General features: G+C 35.6%; 2 protein-coding genes and 1 long non-coding RNA gene across 12 annotated transcripts; 2 read left to right on the forward strand and 1 right to left on the reverse strand.

Annotated features, from left to right (window-relative positions):
* The first annotated feature begins 202 nt into the window (after nt 1-202).
* On the forward strand, nt 203-3,157 carry LOC135163767 (uncharacterized). The gene is made up of 3 exons (XM_064123544.1): nt 203-340; nt 914-1,225; nt 2,357-3,157. The coding sequence occupies exons 2-3, from the start codon at nt 932-934 to the stop codon at nt 2,630-2,632; spliced, it is 570 nt and encodes a 189-aa protein (XP_063979614.1). The 5' UTR covers nt 203-340; nt 914-931; the 3' UTR covers nt 2,633-3,157.
* Nucleotides 2,495-4,920, reverse strand: LOC135163768 (uncharacterized). Its single transcript, XR_010299185.1, has 3 exons — nt 4,779-4,920; nt 3,188-4,196; nt 2,495-2,623 (listed from the first exon to the last, which is right to left on the reverse strand). It is a non-coding gene; the product is annotated as an uncharacterized LOC135163768 (long non-coding RNA).
* Nucleotides 4,089-15,864, forward strand: LOC135163766 (sex-lethal homolog). Of its 10 annotated transcripts, none has more exons than XM_064123536.1 (7): nt 4,089-4,240; nt 5,753-5,884; nt 6,158-6,791; nt 7,578-7,753; nt 7,836-7,949; nt 9,231-9,391; nt 14,838-15,864. In XM_064123536.1, the coding sequence occupies exons 3-7, from the start codon at nt 6,630-6,632 to the stop codon at nt 15,059-15,061; spliced, it is 837 nt and encodes a 278-aa protein (XP_063979606.1). In that variant the 5' UTR covers nt 4,089-4,240; nt 5,753-5,884; nt 6,158-6,629; the 3' UTR covers nt 15,062-15,864. The 10 variants fall into 10 exon arrangements, with proteins under 10 accessions (XP_063979606.1, XP_063979612.1, XP_063979609.1 ...); XM_064123533.1 differs by lacking the exon at nt 4,089-4,240 and adding an exon at nt 5,105-5,246; XM_064123537.1 differs by lacking the exon at nt 4,089-4,240 and adding an exon at nt 5,105-5,246 and having other exon boundaries at nt 6,494-6,791.
* Nucleotides 15,865-16,478: the final 614 nt, after the last annotated feature.

A 16,478-nucleotide genomic window follows, 5' to 3' on the forward strand; every position in this document is an offset into this window, starting at 1 on the left:
AGGAGAGAGACGGAGAATTGCATCTGCCCACTGCCTGCACTGTACACCGGGGGATGAACACCCGTCAACGAAAAGACTGAGGAGCCAGTATTTTTCGCTAGTGATTTTTAAAACTCTCTTGTGGATTCTGTGACTGAGTATTTAGAACAGAAAGAGTAATTATTGTAGATTAGTTCGGGACTCATCGACGGAGGGAGTGAGACTTTAGCGGCCTTTTTCGGTGGAGGAGATTCGCGTTTCGGTCTGACGGCTCAGATTGCCGTTACGAATTACCACGCGTCTGTGAATTTGACGGTCAAGTGTAACGGTCAGTTGTGACCTTTTTCACTTTATTGTTAAGGTAAATTATGAATTTTTTAAATAACAATTTATTGAATTATCAAGTTTGATGACTGTGATTTTCTCGGTGAATTTTTAGTGTCAGTTTTTTAAATTAATATTTCATTAAGTTTATTTTTATTAATTTGTTGAGAAGGAACAGGTGTTTAAATGGTTAAAATCATTTTGAACTTTTGAACAAAGTCAAGAGTTGATAATCATTGCAACTTTCAGTGAAATAATATACTAATCTTTTTAAAAAATAACTGATGATTGATTTCGATAAACGAAAATTCAATTTTTATGTCTAAACAGAATTCTGAATTTTTCTGCTGTCAAATAAATTTCGGTTAGAAATAATCAGTGAAATTTACAGTTTTATGATTATTTTAATAAACCGTAAAAACAAAATTCATTACTTCTGAAGTATTGAACACTTTACACTCGATTTAAAAATCGAGAAAAATATCTAAAAAAATAAAAAAATGTATTCAAGGAAATTCTGCAATTTCTTCTAGATTTTGACATATGTTTCTAAAATCGAAACTGAAAATGCGTAAAACTGGCATTAAAGAGCGTAATTTTTACATTTTAGTATTTTTTTATTGCAACAATGCGTCCGGACTCGAGAAGTGTCTCATTTACGTTCCACCGTGAGGTACTCGCGGATCGTTCGCCCCAGGTGTCCCAGAGCCGTCGCAACCTACGCCAGAGACTCCAGGATAAATTCGACAAAGAGAAAGCGGAAACGAAAGAAAAATTGAATGGCAAATCGGAGGCCCGAGGATGGAACAACTTGAGTCTCGGCAATGTATCGGCGGATTCGCGAAGAGCTTTTAGAACAGGTGCAGAAAAGCTATCGAAAACTATTTCATCGGTCAGGACAACTATTGGAACGATTTCACAGGTAACACTTCAATAATTTAACATAAATTATTCTATCGTCAGTACCTGGCCAAATTATGAAAACAAACCATACTTTTTCGATCCACATTAAAAAAAAATAAATAAATTAATGTCCTGCGAATATTTGGCACAGTTTTTTAGAGTTCAGTGTCACTAGTTTCGACAAGATAAACTATTTATTTTACATCTATTTTACGACGTACTTCTAAACCCTTTAAACATCCCATTATTTATCTTCTTATTACCCGCGGCAATGGATGGCGCCATAAAGTGTGCGGATAATATTTTTTAAATAATATTCTTCTACCATGTAACGGTTAAAATGAACACGAGGCTGTCAAGATAAATTTCGCTTAATGACAATGTTATCTCTTGGATTCTGGATTACTCTGTTGAAAATTCGGATAAAGATTAAGTAGACTTAAGGGAAAACTAAATCCCTTTATCTATTTGAATTTGTGCTACTGCTTTTTCTCCAACAGTTCTTCATTTTTATTTACAAAACAACTTTATCGACTCGATCATGGGCTTTGCCAGATGATGAAGTAGTTTTTCAACTAAAAAATGACAAATCAACTTTAAAAAATCATGTAGCCACTTTCTTTGGCTTTCGTTTCTTCTTAAACAATTTTACTGCTCTGTTACCATATTGTTACGTTTTTATGATCATTTTATGGTGCAATTAAAACCCTTTCAACGCCCCAGTATTTGTCCTGTGATTATCACTCACCATAAACATCATAAATTACGCAAATACTATCTTCAAAAGTTGATATCTTACTACCATATAACAGTTAAGGTTATTGACGTATAAAATATTTTCTGGACAATATTTGTTTAAATTTCTTGAGTGAATAATTACATAAAATAGCTGCAAAATGATGACCCTCTGTTTGAGATTATCCCTTCTGAACTTGAGAAAGGAAATTTAAAATTTGGGTCACTTTTCACGTCAAATACTGAGCAACAGATGTAACTGATAAAAAAACCACAAAATTTATTTGTAAATTTTAGAAAATTGCAAAACAGCTAGTGTAACATTAATGACAGTGTAAATAACCTATTATACGGGCTACATCACCTTAAGCTAATAATAAAAACAAAAATACTGAGCAAAATTTGTTTTTTTCAGAAATTTCGAAGCTCAACAAGAAGGCGACAGATCCTGGACGAGCAACAGTCCCCAATGAACGGTGGATGCAATTCATCAACCCCTCAGACTCGTTCTCGCTGCCTCCTAGGTCGCACCCCGACAAAGCTCTACTCTCCCTTCGGTATAGAGTCACCGAGACACGCCTGGGGAAAGGAGAACGACTCCTCATCCGAGTCATCAAAATCCACAGTGACACGAGAGCCCCTGCGACCCTTTCGTTTTATAAAATCTCGAGGTTTCTCCGCCCTCAGATAAGTCAAAATGAAACAAACAAATCATGATAATAACTAGTTGGCTAGATATTCGTGATTAATACTAAGGTATTTCTGATATCGGTGAATTTATTCTGTGAAAAATTTCTATATCTATTATTTATACGCTAGCTTGTAAGAATTATCTATGAGATTGAACGAAACAGGCTTTTACCTTCGATACTCAAAACAAGGTAGCTATTTGTCCCAGTTAAATCTAGTTTTTTTTTTAAATGATGCAGTGTTCGACTGCGAAGACCAATGATATTACCGCACGTATACTTTTTTATGCTTTTGATATTGCTCTTGAATCAGAAGAATAAAACGTTATCATCGAAATGTTTTTGGTATTCATTTCTTCGTCGATATCTCGGATTTCGTTCTCATCTCCACAAATTAGAACGATTTTTTTCTTATACATCAGCTCTTCAAGGAGATCCTCAAGGTTCAATAGCCCTGTCATGAAGTTTCCCCAACTATTCACTGAAATATAGCACAGCTCACCCCCTTATCAAAGTGCAAAGAAAAAAGAAAATGGAGAATTTAATAGACCTCTTACCCCCTCGTTCCACTTCACCACCACATTTTCATCGTGACAAAAAGCTAGATATGCGCATAATCCGTTATCGCGCAGACGTGGTGGCCCTATTGGGCTATGCGGCACTGCGACCCCAAAAATCTAGCCGTCGATATGGGGTGAGAGGAGAAAAAATCGAAAAATAGTCGGGGGGTTTGTAATGCAATAGCAGTTGGATGAATCGCGCAATGCGGTACCAAGTGTTGCTGCCATCATGTGCGCCTAGGCGCCAATTTGCGGAGGTACGAGGCCAATCAGAGAGAATTGCGGAATTTAAATCTCGAGTAGTAATTGGAGTAATTTAGATGCTGAAAATTGCCAGTGGTAAAAATACAACGAAGTGTGAAACGCATATTTAGTAATATTTATTATTTAATTAACGTTGAAGAGAAAATCATCAGGTCTTAAGCAGATGAACCTATTTATTAAATGTTCTATTATCTCGAGAACAAGTGGATTTAGAAGATAAGGTGATAAGAACTTTTTTTTAGTCGATGAAATTTTAAAGAGAAAAGTCTTAGGCTAATTTGCTCTAAAATTAGACATTTTCAAAATAATTAACAGTTATGAGCGCTCAGCAACGAACAATGAAACTGGAAAATGAAAAATATTGTGTAACGTTGTGATTAACGCCGATAAAGGAGAATATCACGAGACCTCATCGTGTCCAAGAGAAAAAGGATCGCACAATACTCTAAACTACAAGATCAGGTCACGAAAAAATTCTATAAATTTTTCAAAAGTCATTTTAGCACAATTACAAATATAGCAATAAAAAAGTGAAAAATCATCTTGAGAATAATAACGAAGTGTCTAGTGACGCATCGAGAGAACGTGGGTGGTAACTCACCGATCCTAATTCACAGTTGTGGACAAGTCTGCCAAGAAAGTGGATATCTGTGCCGCAACGTGTTTTAATTTCAGTACAACCAGCCTCAAATCATGTTTCTCCCTGCGTACCCCTGCCTTTTGGAGCTCATCCACTTCCTCACTAGATCCAGCGAGGAAAAACATAAATAAGTCATCAGCTGAGTGGTAAGAGGGAATAAATGCGCGAGGGTAGCTTAGAAGGAACTGACAATTTTCCTTTTTTTAGCCATCCATTAGCCGTTTAGAAAAATTCTTTGCCTTACAATACCACAAATACCGTGAAAAATAAAAAATAATTCACTTTTTTCTAAAAAATATTTTGTCGCCAGTATCCAAAAAAATGTTTTTTCGATTCACTCATTTTTTTGCTCAGTGTAGACCTAATCAAACATATCTAACCTAGTATTTTGCAAAAAAATGAATAAACGATTAAAAAACAGATAAATAATTTTTCTATGCGATTCACAACTGATTTCCAGGACTCAATGTCGGTTTTACCCCACCCTCTCCTAGATCCATCCCTAAATGCTGTCAAACATTACCAAGAACATGCACACAGTCTGACCCTGAGTCAGTGGTTGTTAAAAAAAAGAAAAGTGTGTTCCCTAATTCCCTCCCAAAAATTGCAAAAGACCAAATGGGCTCATACAATTACATCAAGCCCTCAAAATCAGTGAGAAAAAATCAAAAATAAAATTCTCACCACAGTCCCATTACAGCACCTCGAGGCGCAAGTAACACAGGGTTGGAGGAGGGAGGCCTCGAGATAGGTGGGCGTCATAGGGTGCACGAAAGAGGCAGGTCAGGGCTGGGGCTCAGTAAGCTCACGGACTTCGTGCTGCTATTTCCCCTTTGGCGAAAATTTCCAACCGAAAAAACAGTGAGCCCGTCGCCCTCTCCCCCACTCGCAAAACCACAGGCAAAATAGTCCGCGCGGACTGCGCACGCGCACTATCGCGATTCGCTTCCCTCTCAGCCTGACGTGCCGGACACAATTGTCGATATATTTTTCCCCATGCACACGGTAATCTCCGCGAGCTGCTGAACCCCGAGTTTTTCCCGGAGCAAATTACTCGACGCCTGAGACGAATAATCAGGAATTAACAGAAATAAAAAAAATAACAGTGGTCATGTGCTTACATAATGCCCGAGTGAACTGACTCCTCTCTGTGTGAGTGTTTTTTACTACTTATTCACGATAAGTCATAAATACGGGGGCAAAAGAAAATTTTTTCAATGTTTTTTGCATTTTATTTTTGTGGTACAAAAAAAAGATGTAGGTCGCGTCGGTTCATTATTCTCATGAGAAACATTTGCCCTCTGTCCCCCTCTCTTGTCTCTATCAACTACTCTCCTCAGTCCCCCTCCCCCTCCTCTCCCTCCGCGCCGCCATTCTCTGACAGCTTGGTCGATTCACGAGTTTGCCTGGATACACCCGCGTTTTCCCGGGCCCTCGCGCCGTCTAACACTTCACCCAGTTGTAAATAAAAATTCCCCCTCTTCCCCACCCCCCTCGTTTCACAATCGCCGATGAAAACACGAGATACATAAATATAAACAGTCCATTGACTCATCGAATTATTGTTTGCTGGAGACAGTGAGTGTGCTAATTTACCGACATTGAGTTCACTGTGCTTCAAACATTACCACAGGATTATTGTTGTTCTGTTTTATTAGATCCCCCGAGTATCGTCTTAATTCCCGGTATTACGGATCGATCGGTTGGTCGTATAAACACTGAGGGCTTTGTCATCAATTGTGATTTTTTTTCTTCGATCAACTAGTGAACAACGGACTGTACTTGCACTGGTAATAATTTTTTTTTTTTTCGTTCACTTGTTTGTCACGATTCATTCCGCCACCTCTTTGCACTCGATTGTTCAGTCGGCGTCCGGTTGATTCCCCATAACCTCAAAAATCACAATCACCCGAGCGGTAATATTCCACGATTTTATCACTCGTTCAGTTGTAAATCTCAATGTGAAATGTCAAATGTTGTTGTTTTAGTTAACGTACATGCGACAGGAATATTTTTGATTTTGTATCCTTACTTGCCTTTGTTTGTTTGTTTCTGACACGCAGGTTTCTGGCGTCAAAAAAAAAAAGTTGATAAGAATCGTGATAATGCAATTTTATTTTTATATTTATTTCAACTGCTTTTGAGAGATGAAAGTAACAGTTTAAATCGATTGTTCACTGGAATATCCAATTCTGATAATAATAAATTTGAGATAAACATGGCACAGCGTGCAAAGAGAAAAAAAATTGTCCCCGTAGTAATGCATTTGTTTATATTTTTTTTATTTGCCGACCCTTCTGAACACGCTGGTTAAACGACGCGATCAACGGAACACGAATTGTTTTAAAAAAAAAATTAAAAATACGAAATACGGAATATTGTGAATAAATTGGGAGTAGTTGGAGCAACGAGGGATATTGTCAAGGACGAGTTAAACGAATTGCACTGGTAATAGTGACCAACGATTGTATTACGAGTGGATTTTACTGGTGAGGAATAAGGTGCTGAGGCCACTTATTAAAGGACTGGAAAAAAATGTCGGAACAGCACAATGATCAACAGTCGAGTGGGAGAGACGATGCACGTACCAATCTTATTATCAACTATTTACCACAGAGTATGACGGAAAAAGAATTATACAGCATGTTTGTCACTATTGGGCCAGTTGAATCGTGTCGAGTTATGAAGGATTACAAGGTCAGTTCATTATTGTTTACGGATTTTTTTTATCTGTCATTATTGCCAAATGAAAATATTTGTTGAATAACTTCTGCAGATTTTTTTTATAACTCAAGCAGAAAATGCAACAAGTGGTATTTCATGATTGTTCCATTATTTTGAGAAAGAGTGGTTCTAGGGGAAAATGGTATGAGAACTTTTTGTAGCTGATGGACTTTTGAGGAAGAAAGTCTTATACCATTTTTTTCGATAATTATTCGCTTTTGAAATAATGGAGTGGTAATGAAAGTAATTTAGGGTCGAACAGGACCGAATCCAGCGTGTTTAATGGACAATAACTTGGAAACCCTAGAGTGCGATGGAATAACTTTTCTTCAGTTCAAACTTAACAGCAGAGCTTCAAAATTAAAAAAAAATCGTTGAAGTTCATTCGACTGATCTCGAGTTATTGACGATTAAAAAGTTCAACTTTTTCCCCCTCTTCCATAGATGTAGAAAATTATTAGTGATAGAAATGCAGAAAATACTTAACCCACATTCAAAGATTAGCCGAATATTGGAAAATCTGAAAAAGATAATGCCATCGTCTTATGACTTTTCTCATAGCTCTCAATTGGCTCTGAAAAAATTGACAATATAAATTCCCCTACTTCCCTCTGATTCCGAGATGTTCGCCAGAAATTGGCCAATTGTCAGAATCGACTTGACCCGGTTAAGCGTTTTACAACTGAATTGATTGATTTATCATCTAAAATAATTGACATATCTCAGGCAGTTAATCATCCTGACTCTCTCAATTCCCAGACTGGCTACAGTTACGGATTTGGTTTCGTCAACTATGCAAAAGCTGAGGATGCGCTGACAGCGATAAACACTCTTAACGGTCTGCAGGTTCAGAACAAACGATTAAAAGTATCATTCGCAAGGCCATCGGGCGAAGAGATTAAGGAAACAAATCTTTACGTGACAAATCTTCCTCGGTAATGACGTTAAACAATCGCCAAGTGTCAGCTGCAAGTGAACTTAAATAGTGGTTTTAACAATTGTTTATTTTACCTGCAGAAACATCACTGAGGGCCAGATCGAGGACATCTTCAGTAAATTTGGTCAGATCGTACAGAAGAATATTCTTAAGGACAAGCTGACTGGACTCCCCAGGGGCGTCGCCTTCGTAAGGTAAAAAATATTAATTGCATAACCTGTAATAAACAGGGATGGAGTTATCTAATTACATTTTTAATTTAATTACTCAGAAATTATGGAATTTAGTTTTTATGGCAAAATGGAAAAATACTTAATTCTGTTCAATTAACAAATTTTATTTTTAAATTGTCAGTTAGACATATTTGTTTGTAATAATAATTGTAAAATCAAAACTTCAATTATTTGGCAACTCTCCCATAGATGTACTTAACACTTAAAATTTATATATGTTGCCTGCAATGCACATACAGAATAACGTTGAAAGGAAATAAATTCATTCTGGCAGATTCTACATTACAGAAGTAATTGACACTATCAACTCTCAGTGACGAAAAAAATTCCAGATTACTCAAATATATTACTGAAAGTCATTAATAATCTCGAAATAATTCACTTGTCATCAGTGAATCTTGCGCCAAAAATTACTACAAAAAAATGTAACTTAACATTCCGTATAGTCAAATTTTAAATTTACCATTCCCTGTTTATATGTCGAGAAATTGGAGCGAGACGAAACAAAAGCAATGGTTTGGGTACGATATTGGTTGGGAGATGGTGGAAATGGAATAAAATTAACAAACAGCTGGGCCAAATGTACATGAGAAATCAAATTCAAATCTTGTGCAATTTCTAACATGTTACGGTAGAGAAGTCAGTTATATATTTATTTCACCAAACTACTTGCCAGATTATTTCTGATCTCTTGTACCTGGCCTCACGGTATACATCACCTCCCCCCCCCCCTTGCACAATTTCATTTTAACGCCTGTACTATAAGTGACCCACTTTTTCACAAGAGGAAAAATCATACGTTGGAACTAACCAAAAAAGTAACAACAAAATTTTTAAATAGACTTGATGAGCTTATTAATAGAGTGGATGCTTAGAATATTTTAACGTTGGGACAGAATTTTCTAGAAATACAATTTTGAGGAGGATGGAACGTCCCTTTGCTTATGGGATGCAGTTAATGGATTGCATTTACACATTTTGTGCAAGTAATTTGATTTTTGTGGATGAGGTAGACTGGAACACGTCAAATTTTAGAGATTTTCTGAGGCAATCATGTGGATAGGATTAATTAAGTTTTATATTCACAATGTTTTTTGTTATAATTTATCTGGATGAAATACCAATGCAAAGTATTCTGTCAAGAAGAAAATGGAGTCTCAAATTATGCCAAAAATTTTTGGGATTATTTACTCTCATGCATTGGGCAAGGAATTTTGAGAAATTTATGGGACGATTTTACAGATATGATAAACGTGAGGAGGCACAAGAAGCCATTAATCATCTACATGGGACGATACCTGAGGGGGGCTCTGAGCCACTCAGTGTCAAAATTGCTGAGGAACATGGCAAGCAAAAGGCTGCCTACTATGCTGGCTGGCAGGCTGGCTACAATCAGAGTCGCGGTGAGTATTTTTAATGATTGTTAATGCTGTCCTCTATAGTCTTCGAATTTTCATCTTTGAAAAATTTCTCACGCTTTTTTTATCTAACATTTGGGGGAGGGTGAAATAATTCGTTGAAGGTGCCAATGACACTTTCGAGATATGATCAACACTCGTTTCATTGGAGTTTATGATTTCTCGGGAGTCATTTCGACGTTTTCACACTATGAATTATTTTTATCGATCGTTGGTGAGTGGTGGTAGCAGCTAGTCGTCGTGAATCTTTGAGAATTTGTTGGGGAATTTGAACTTGACGATTAACTGACTATCATAATATTTTATTGCTCTTTTATTTATTTGTGAGGTGGTGGAAGTGGATGAAGATTGGATTTTGGGAAATATTTGTGTATTTTGTGAAGTCATTATTTTTTTTTCTCTTGAGAAAAATTTGTCCGTTTTGGTTTTGGATTTTATCATACCTCAATTTCATTTTTAAGAATTTAGCCGATTTTTCCTTTTCTATTGTAATGTTATCGCGGGTTTGTCTACGAATTCTGACTGTTTGCTGGGAATTACTTTGTATAGAATATTTTCAAACTCTTAGTTAAAAAATTAAAAACCTGATTTCTTTAGGCAATGATTTTTGTAGATAATTAGACAACAACCCGTTTTGGCAAAATGCAATTGAAATGGTGTTAATTACCAATTATTTTAAACACAAATGTTGAATAAAAAATTTACCTTTCAAGATTGTGACAATGGAAAAAATTGAATAAAATAAAAAAATTAAAGAAAAATACATGGCAATCTTTGAGATCTTTCCACAAATAAAAATTAAGTTACAAAAACAATTTTCCACGAGAATGTTGTCCCAGATATTTCCAAAATAACTGATCTGCCATCACCTGGAATTGACAAATCTCCTCACCCACCTCACAACTAATTTTATTTTTACAAGCAACAGCTCGTTAAGCAACCGGGCAAAATACGCTAATGAACTTAAACCCTGTTCCGCCAGATAAGAAGTTTTCGGCACCCCGTCGGTTCGTGCACAAGCCACTATAAAAAAAATCGTCGCAATAACGATTTGTCGATAAATAATCGGTGATAACGGTTTACACTCGTGCCACATCATCAACAAAATCGGGACCAAGTAAACATCAATCGTACTTTTACAACTTTAATTTGTTCACCTTCTTTTTACACGTTATATTTATTTACATTAAATGGCGGGCCACAGCAGATAGTAAATAAGAATTTATATTGCCCGAAATCGAGAGTATCTTATGTGAAGAGAGAGATTTTGTCGACATCATGATGTTTTATTTATTTGAAAAAAAAAAAAACAATCAACGAAGCGTTTAGATGAAATGGTTGATCAAAGTGATTTTTTTTTGTGTTCGTGTTTTTCTTTTATATGGAAAAAAAGTATAAAGTATGGAAAAGTAAGGGGAACCAATCGACTCTCATCAGCGCACGATGACAGGATTATCAAATGGACAATGGAGAATCGTCCACCCTTCTGTTTCACACGATGACGGCAATTTCTGATAATTTTTTTCTTTAAAGAATAACAGTATTTATTTCGAGGAGAAATTTTTTTTTTCATTATCAATATTATTTTCTGTCATTTGTAACTGGGCAATGGAGAGCAGATCATTTGTGACGAAAATCATGACAGAACATTTATTCGTCGATATTCGTAATGACGCGATTATGAAGAATTGTTTATTTATTATTACGATTTATATGTGATATATAAAGTTTATTGGGAGAAGTTCGTTTGATCTCCGATTACAAAATAAATGTTTTTTGTATTGCTTTTTTGTACATCGTTCGAAATATTGTTTCGTCAAATACAGAATATATATATATTTTTTTTCGTTTTCTTGTGAAATGAAATATGTAAATTCTTGAGGCTATTATCGCATATCCCGATCACTTTAATCCTGAACTTCCGTCCCGTTTTTTTTTTCGACTTCCTCATGGAATTTATCAGCATTGCTCAGAACAGAAAGGCCTTTTCGTTTGTTTTCCATATTTAGATCGTTAATGTCAGGTCATACAACATTATAATCGAGAAGTTAATAAGGGAAAATATTTGTCAATAAAAAACGAATAGATTATGTGCTTGTGTGTAGTGAAAAGGCTGATAGTTTAAGACGTGCATAAGAATATCAATTTCCATTGCATATGAAGTTGGCATTGCATTATACATCAATTCGAGGCTTTTCTCATCACGTGCATGAGTATGAATTCAAAATTTTATCGTGAGAATTAAATCGTAGGGCTGAATTACAGTGAAGTGGTAAAACGTGAAATGTCAAATTTTCTTTCTCGTAAATGTGAGATTATCTCTGTAACCAGAGGTCGTGGCGAAAAACTTTGTAGAAACTTTTTTGTGGGGAATTTTATGCACTACAAAAAAGCCTTGAGATGATGTGATTCCCGAGGCAGTCGTTATCGAGATAACCTCTGAATTAGGAAAGACATCAAATTTGACGAAGGGGGAGAGTAGTGTGAAACGAGACTTAACACAATCGCCAGTAGTTGGAGATCGGCAGAGTGAAAATGGATGATATTTTGATATTTCGAAGATTGAAAAATGATCTTCAAAATGAGATATGAGTCGTCCAAATTGCTCCATTGCATCCGGAGATGTTCGTTGTTTTAATGCGCATCGTTAAAACATCCCCCTGACACAGTTTACCACTTTGCATATGATATTGTGGAATTGGATAATCACAAGTATATTTTAATCTTCTATTTCTAATTTCATTGCTTACCATTCGGCCAAGGAGATTGTCCGTACGCAACGAGGAAAAAATACCAACAATATCAGAATTACAGTAATTGAAATAATAAATTTGGATTGATTTCCCCTTGAATAGAGATCTAAAATCAAATTTAGTTGTTGAATAAACGACTATGTTCAATGACACAATATGCCGAGTCCAGAATAGAACAGTTTACTCTTGGATTTTGCCTGGAGTATCTCTTGAGCACACATTCCGCTAATGTTTATTTACAATTTTATTTTCCCTTCGATAATAATGCGAGACACACAAAGTCTTTGTACGTTAAGACGGCCACCAACTGAAGTTATCAACGCGATATGAATAATTGTGAAATGATAATTGATGTGAGAGTGAGGAAAAAAAATCAATGGAGAAGATGAGTTTGGAACAGGGTAAGCAATTTGAAATTACAAATTGAGTAATCGATGGAATAAACATATGTAACACCGAGAGCCACCAATCAAACGATGAAAATATTCCACGTCATTGAATTGTTCACAATTAGACTTAAAATACGAGTAAGAAATTAGAAAGCAATTTTGTCCGTCTGACATTTTTATCTTGAAAATAATGTAGACCTAAGGATTTTAGAAGTTTTTCGTCTTTTGACAGAGCTTAGAGGTTAAAAGAATCAAATTAAAGCAAAAGCTTGAGGCAATATTGATGGATTATTGAAACATATACAGAGAATTAACGACTAAGCTGATGTTTCTATTCATCTTTAGATGGGCTTTTAATAAATGTATACATAAATATCGATAAATGGGAATCAGGCTCAACAGTAGCAATGAAATCAAAACAACAATTATTTAATTAATCTCTGAAAAGAGGACGCATTTGGGTGAAGTGATACAAAAATGTTTTCACACATTCACTAGTAGAATAAACAATTTCTTGTCATTGACTTCTCTTTGTTGTACATATGACTAGCTCACGTCTAGTATAAAGAAAAATTTAAGTCGAAATTAGTCAAATGTAAGGCTCGATGGAAACGGATGTGGTGAAGCCTGAATGGCGAGGGGGTCGTTCCAAAGTTAATGACAAAAAAAAAATTATTCTGGAACGAACACAGAAGTCTAGTAGTGCTAACGATGGCTGTGATAAAGAGATAAGGGAAAATATTGGGATTAAGTGGGGTTAGATTAACAGAAAATGCTTGAACATGGAGAAACAACTGGTGGAATTCCCAAGTTTTCTCACTGGCACGTTTACAATTAGGATTAATTAATGCTTTAAAATTCTCTGTCGACTAATCAATCATTCAATTTCAATGCATATTGTATATAATGTACTGTACGGCGAGATAAATTAAATCCAATAGATACAATCCGTCGTTGTGAAATGTTACATTAATTGATGTTTATGGTGGTGAGATGAGATGACATTGTTTGTACATTTATATTTAATTGTTGCATTGTTGAAGCAAAATTTATTGATTGTGAAATTTTGTTCTGGCGATTTCTATCGTGACAATCATTTCACAAAATCGTTGTTGTATTATTCGCTTAATTCGTTTAAACTTCATGTTTCAAGATGATGGCAATATAAATTATTATTTACGTTCAGTTATTTAACGTGGAAAATCGCCAGGACAGACGGCGTTCAATTAATTTAGATCGAAAATGATAAACGACATTTCTTGTATCTCAAATTGTTATGGAAAATCGCTACGAATCTATATATCGCGTGACACGTGTTATCGTGTAACGTTTCAATTACAAATCTCTTAACTTCGATAGAATAAACTGAATCCTGGGATAGTTGTCATTCGCAACTGATGAAAAAAAAATAACAAATGGAAAATATGATAAAGCTGGAAAATAATGTTGTTACCTATTCGTCATTATTTCCCGTCATAAACAATCCCTCCATTAATCACTTCACTTGACAATCTACGAGTTTATGTCGAGGTAAAGTTCTGGACAGGAGGTAATGTGATTCGATACGATCTTACAAAAAAGTAATATATATTCCAATTATAAAGCATCAGAACAAATATTATTTCGTTAGAAAAAACATTTCGAAGTTATGTTCATTTCTGTTTCCGCTCGCTGTTTAATTTGTTTTAACTCACTATTGAGGATTGAAATTCTACATTGGAGTTCGATTTAAGAGCCCTTGAGAGTCAACCAAAATAATTGAATTGTGGGAACGATTGGGTGGCAAATCTTCAGTCAAAGGAGAATGAGAATCAAAGAGCTTGAATAATTTAGTTACTTTTCAGTAATTCGGTGAAACAAACTGAAAATTATTTGATGTGAACAACCCCTTTTAAAAGGATTATTTTAAGAAAATATTTCGTTGTGAAAACTATGAAAAAATACGAAGTCGTCGACAACATGAACGCCGCCATCTTGCACAAGACTTCAAAGATGGTGTCGTTCGCACTCCGTATGTTTAAACATTTATAAAAATTATTCATCCTCAGATCACTCTTATGTCATTTACCATGACATTCTCCTTGGGTTGAGCATTCCTAACCTCACATGTTTCCTCAAATTTCATCAACTACCATTGGCACTTTGTCTTGACTTATCTTCAGCTTTCGAGGCCTCTTGAAATTATTATTTCGCTTGAAATTGCTCTTAGATGAATCAAAAATAAGAATAATTGTACGAGTCGTGGGGGTGGTAAAGGTTTACCAATTGTAATGAGGCATTGGCTTGCAGGTCCTGGTACCCGTGGTCGTGGTGGTTCAGTAGCATCAGCCGCTGGTGCTAATCCAACAAATCGTACTCCTGGTTTTGCTCGTGGTGGTCATCACACTGGCAATTACATTGGTAATGGTGCTGGTGGTGGTGGTCCTGGTGCTATGAGAATGGAAAAAATACATCCACATCGCTTCAATCCCATTGGCATGGGAGGTGGCTATGTGCAATCACACTTCTGGTGACCGATCAATAATGTGCAATCAATAATTAATGTGAATCAATAGTTACAATGGAGAAACTATCGAATCGGTAGACCATCCTTCACGGCTTCTCTTCTACCAGTAGAAAAAAAAAGAAAAAAAAACTTATGACGAGGTTAATGTTGAGCTGTAAGAGCCCTACTTTCCTTTCATGGATTTTTGGTTCAATCTTTTCATTGAGATAACTCCGTCCGAGAGAATACGAATTAGTGGGGGAAATTATTGACTTTCTAACGAGCAAGCGATCAATTATTTGGTGATTGTGGGGGGGGGGGAGGGAGAAATTTGTGCTTCGATTTTTTTTTCTTTTTTTTTTGGAGCATATCATGTGATTGATGCACCGTGGACAATTATGAAAATTAATGTTGATGATTTTAATAGTGATTTGGCACTGTACCACAGGTGGAACGGGTCAAGACCATTTGATGAGTGAGTTTTGTGTTTTAGAAGAGGATCGATATGCTACTGGGAGATAGGCCCTCGGCTATGGGGGTGATTTTTCATTTGTTGTACAATTCATTTTATACATTATCACAGTTGGTTGCTCCTTGGAGGTTGGCGACACCAAGTGCACTGAGTCATTTATCCTTGAGTTTCCTTAATTTTTTTTTTTAGAAAAATGGACGTTATTTTAAGTCAACGAACTTTTTTTTCTTCATTGGATCTCGATGTTTGCATTGAGAAGCTAAGGTGATATATTTCGATTACGAGGAGCGGTAAATTTTGTTAGCAAATTAATTACCTGCATTGTGTATATTATTTATTAAAGTGAATTATAAATAGAAGAGGTTTGTTTTTTTTGCAGCATTTCTCGATGGATGTGAGATGTGAGGGCAAAGTGGGAGGCGTTTCGAGGTTTTTGACTGTCAGCAAAAAAGAGCCAAATTATCACAAATATTTTACTATCTGTTTTGATGGCGAGATATTTATTGAAAATTAGCGAATGATATTTCCTTGAAACGTTGATAAAAGAAAACTTGTTTATTGTAGGGCTGAAATTTTATTTGTTGATTAAAAAAAAACGTTTTTATATAGTAACGGAGGCAACTTTTTGAAAAATTCGTAATATTATAGATATTTGTAATATTGACATTTATATTTTCAATTAGGTTTGTTATGACAACAGTAAATATTCAGCTGAAAGGATTATTAATCACCAGTCTACAATCATTAAGAGAAATTAATTTACATATTGATAAAAATTAAGTAAAAAATTAATTTTCATGATACGACAAGTCCATATCACTTCAAACCGTGTTATCGTTTCGTTGCTCGAATGAATTACCGAGAACGTGGAATTTCCGTCTGTTGACGTTTTATGGATATGTATAAATAACATTCGGTTATTAATAGGGGAAAATTCTCGTTACACGAGTTGAGAATAGGTCTGGAGAATTTC

Source organism: Diachasmimorpha longicaudata, chromosome 6 (assembly GCF_034640455.1).
Source record: "Diachasmimorpha longicaudata isolate KC_UGA_2023 chromosome 6, iyDiaLong2, whole genome shotgun sequence".
Taxonomy (NCBI): Eukaryota; Metazoa; Arthropoda; class Insecta; order Hymenoptera; family Braconidae; genus Diachasmimorpha; species Diachasmimorpha longicaudata.

What these genes read in the sequence shown, in the direction of transcription:
- LOC135163767 (XM_064123544.1), top strand. Translation starts at nt 932, where the DNA reads ATGCGTCCGGACTCGAGAAGTGTCTCATTTACGTTCCACCGTGAGGTA. An exon ending in CTATTGGAACGATTTCACAG is followed by an intron (nt 1,226 to 2,356) that starts GTAACACTTCAA and finishes TGTTTTTTTCAG; the next exon opens with AAATTTCGAAGCTCAACAAG.
- LOC135163766 (XM_064123536.1), top strand. Translation starts at nt 6,630, where the DNA reads ATGTCGGAACAGCACAATGATCAACAGTCGAGTGGGAGAGACGATGCA. An exon ending in GAGTTATGAAGGATTACAAG is followed by an intron (nt 6,792 to 7,577) that starts GTCAGTTCATTA and finishes CTCAATTCCCAG; the next exon opens with ACTGGCTACAGTTACGGATT. An exon ending in AGGGGCGTCGCCTTCGTAAG is followed by an intron (nt 7,950 to 9,230) that starts GTAAAAAATATT and finishes ACGATTTTACAG; the next exon opens with ATATGATAAACGTGAGGAGG.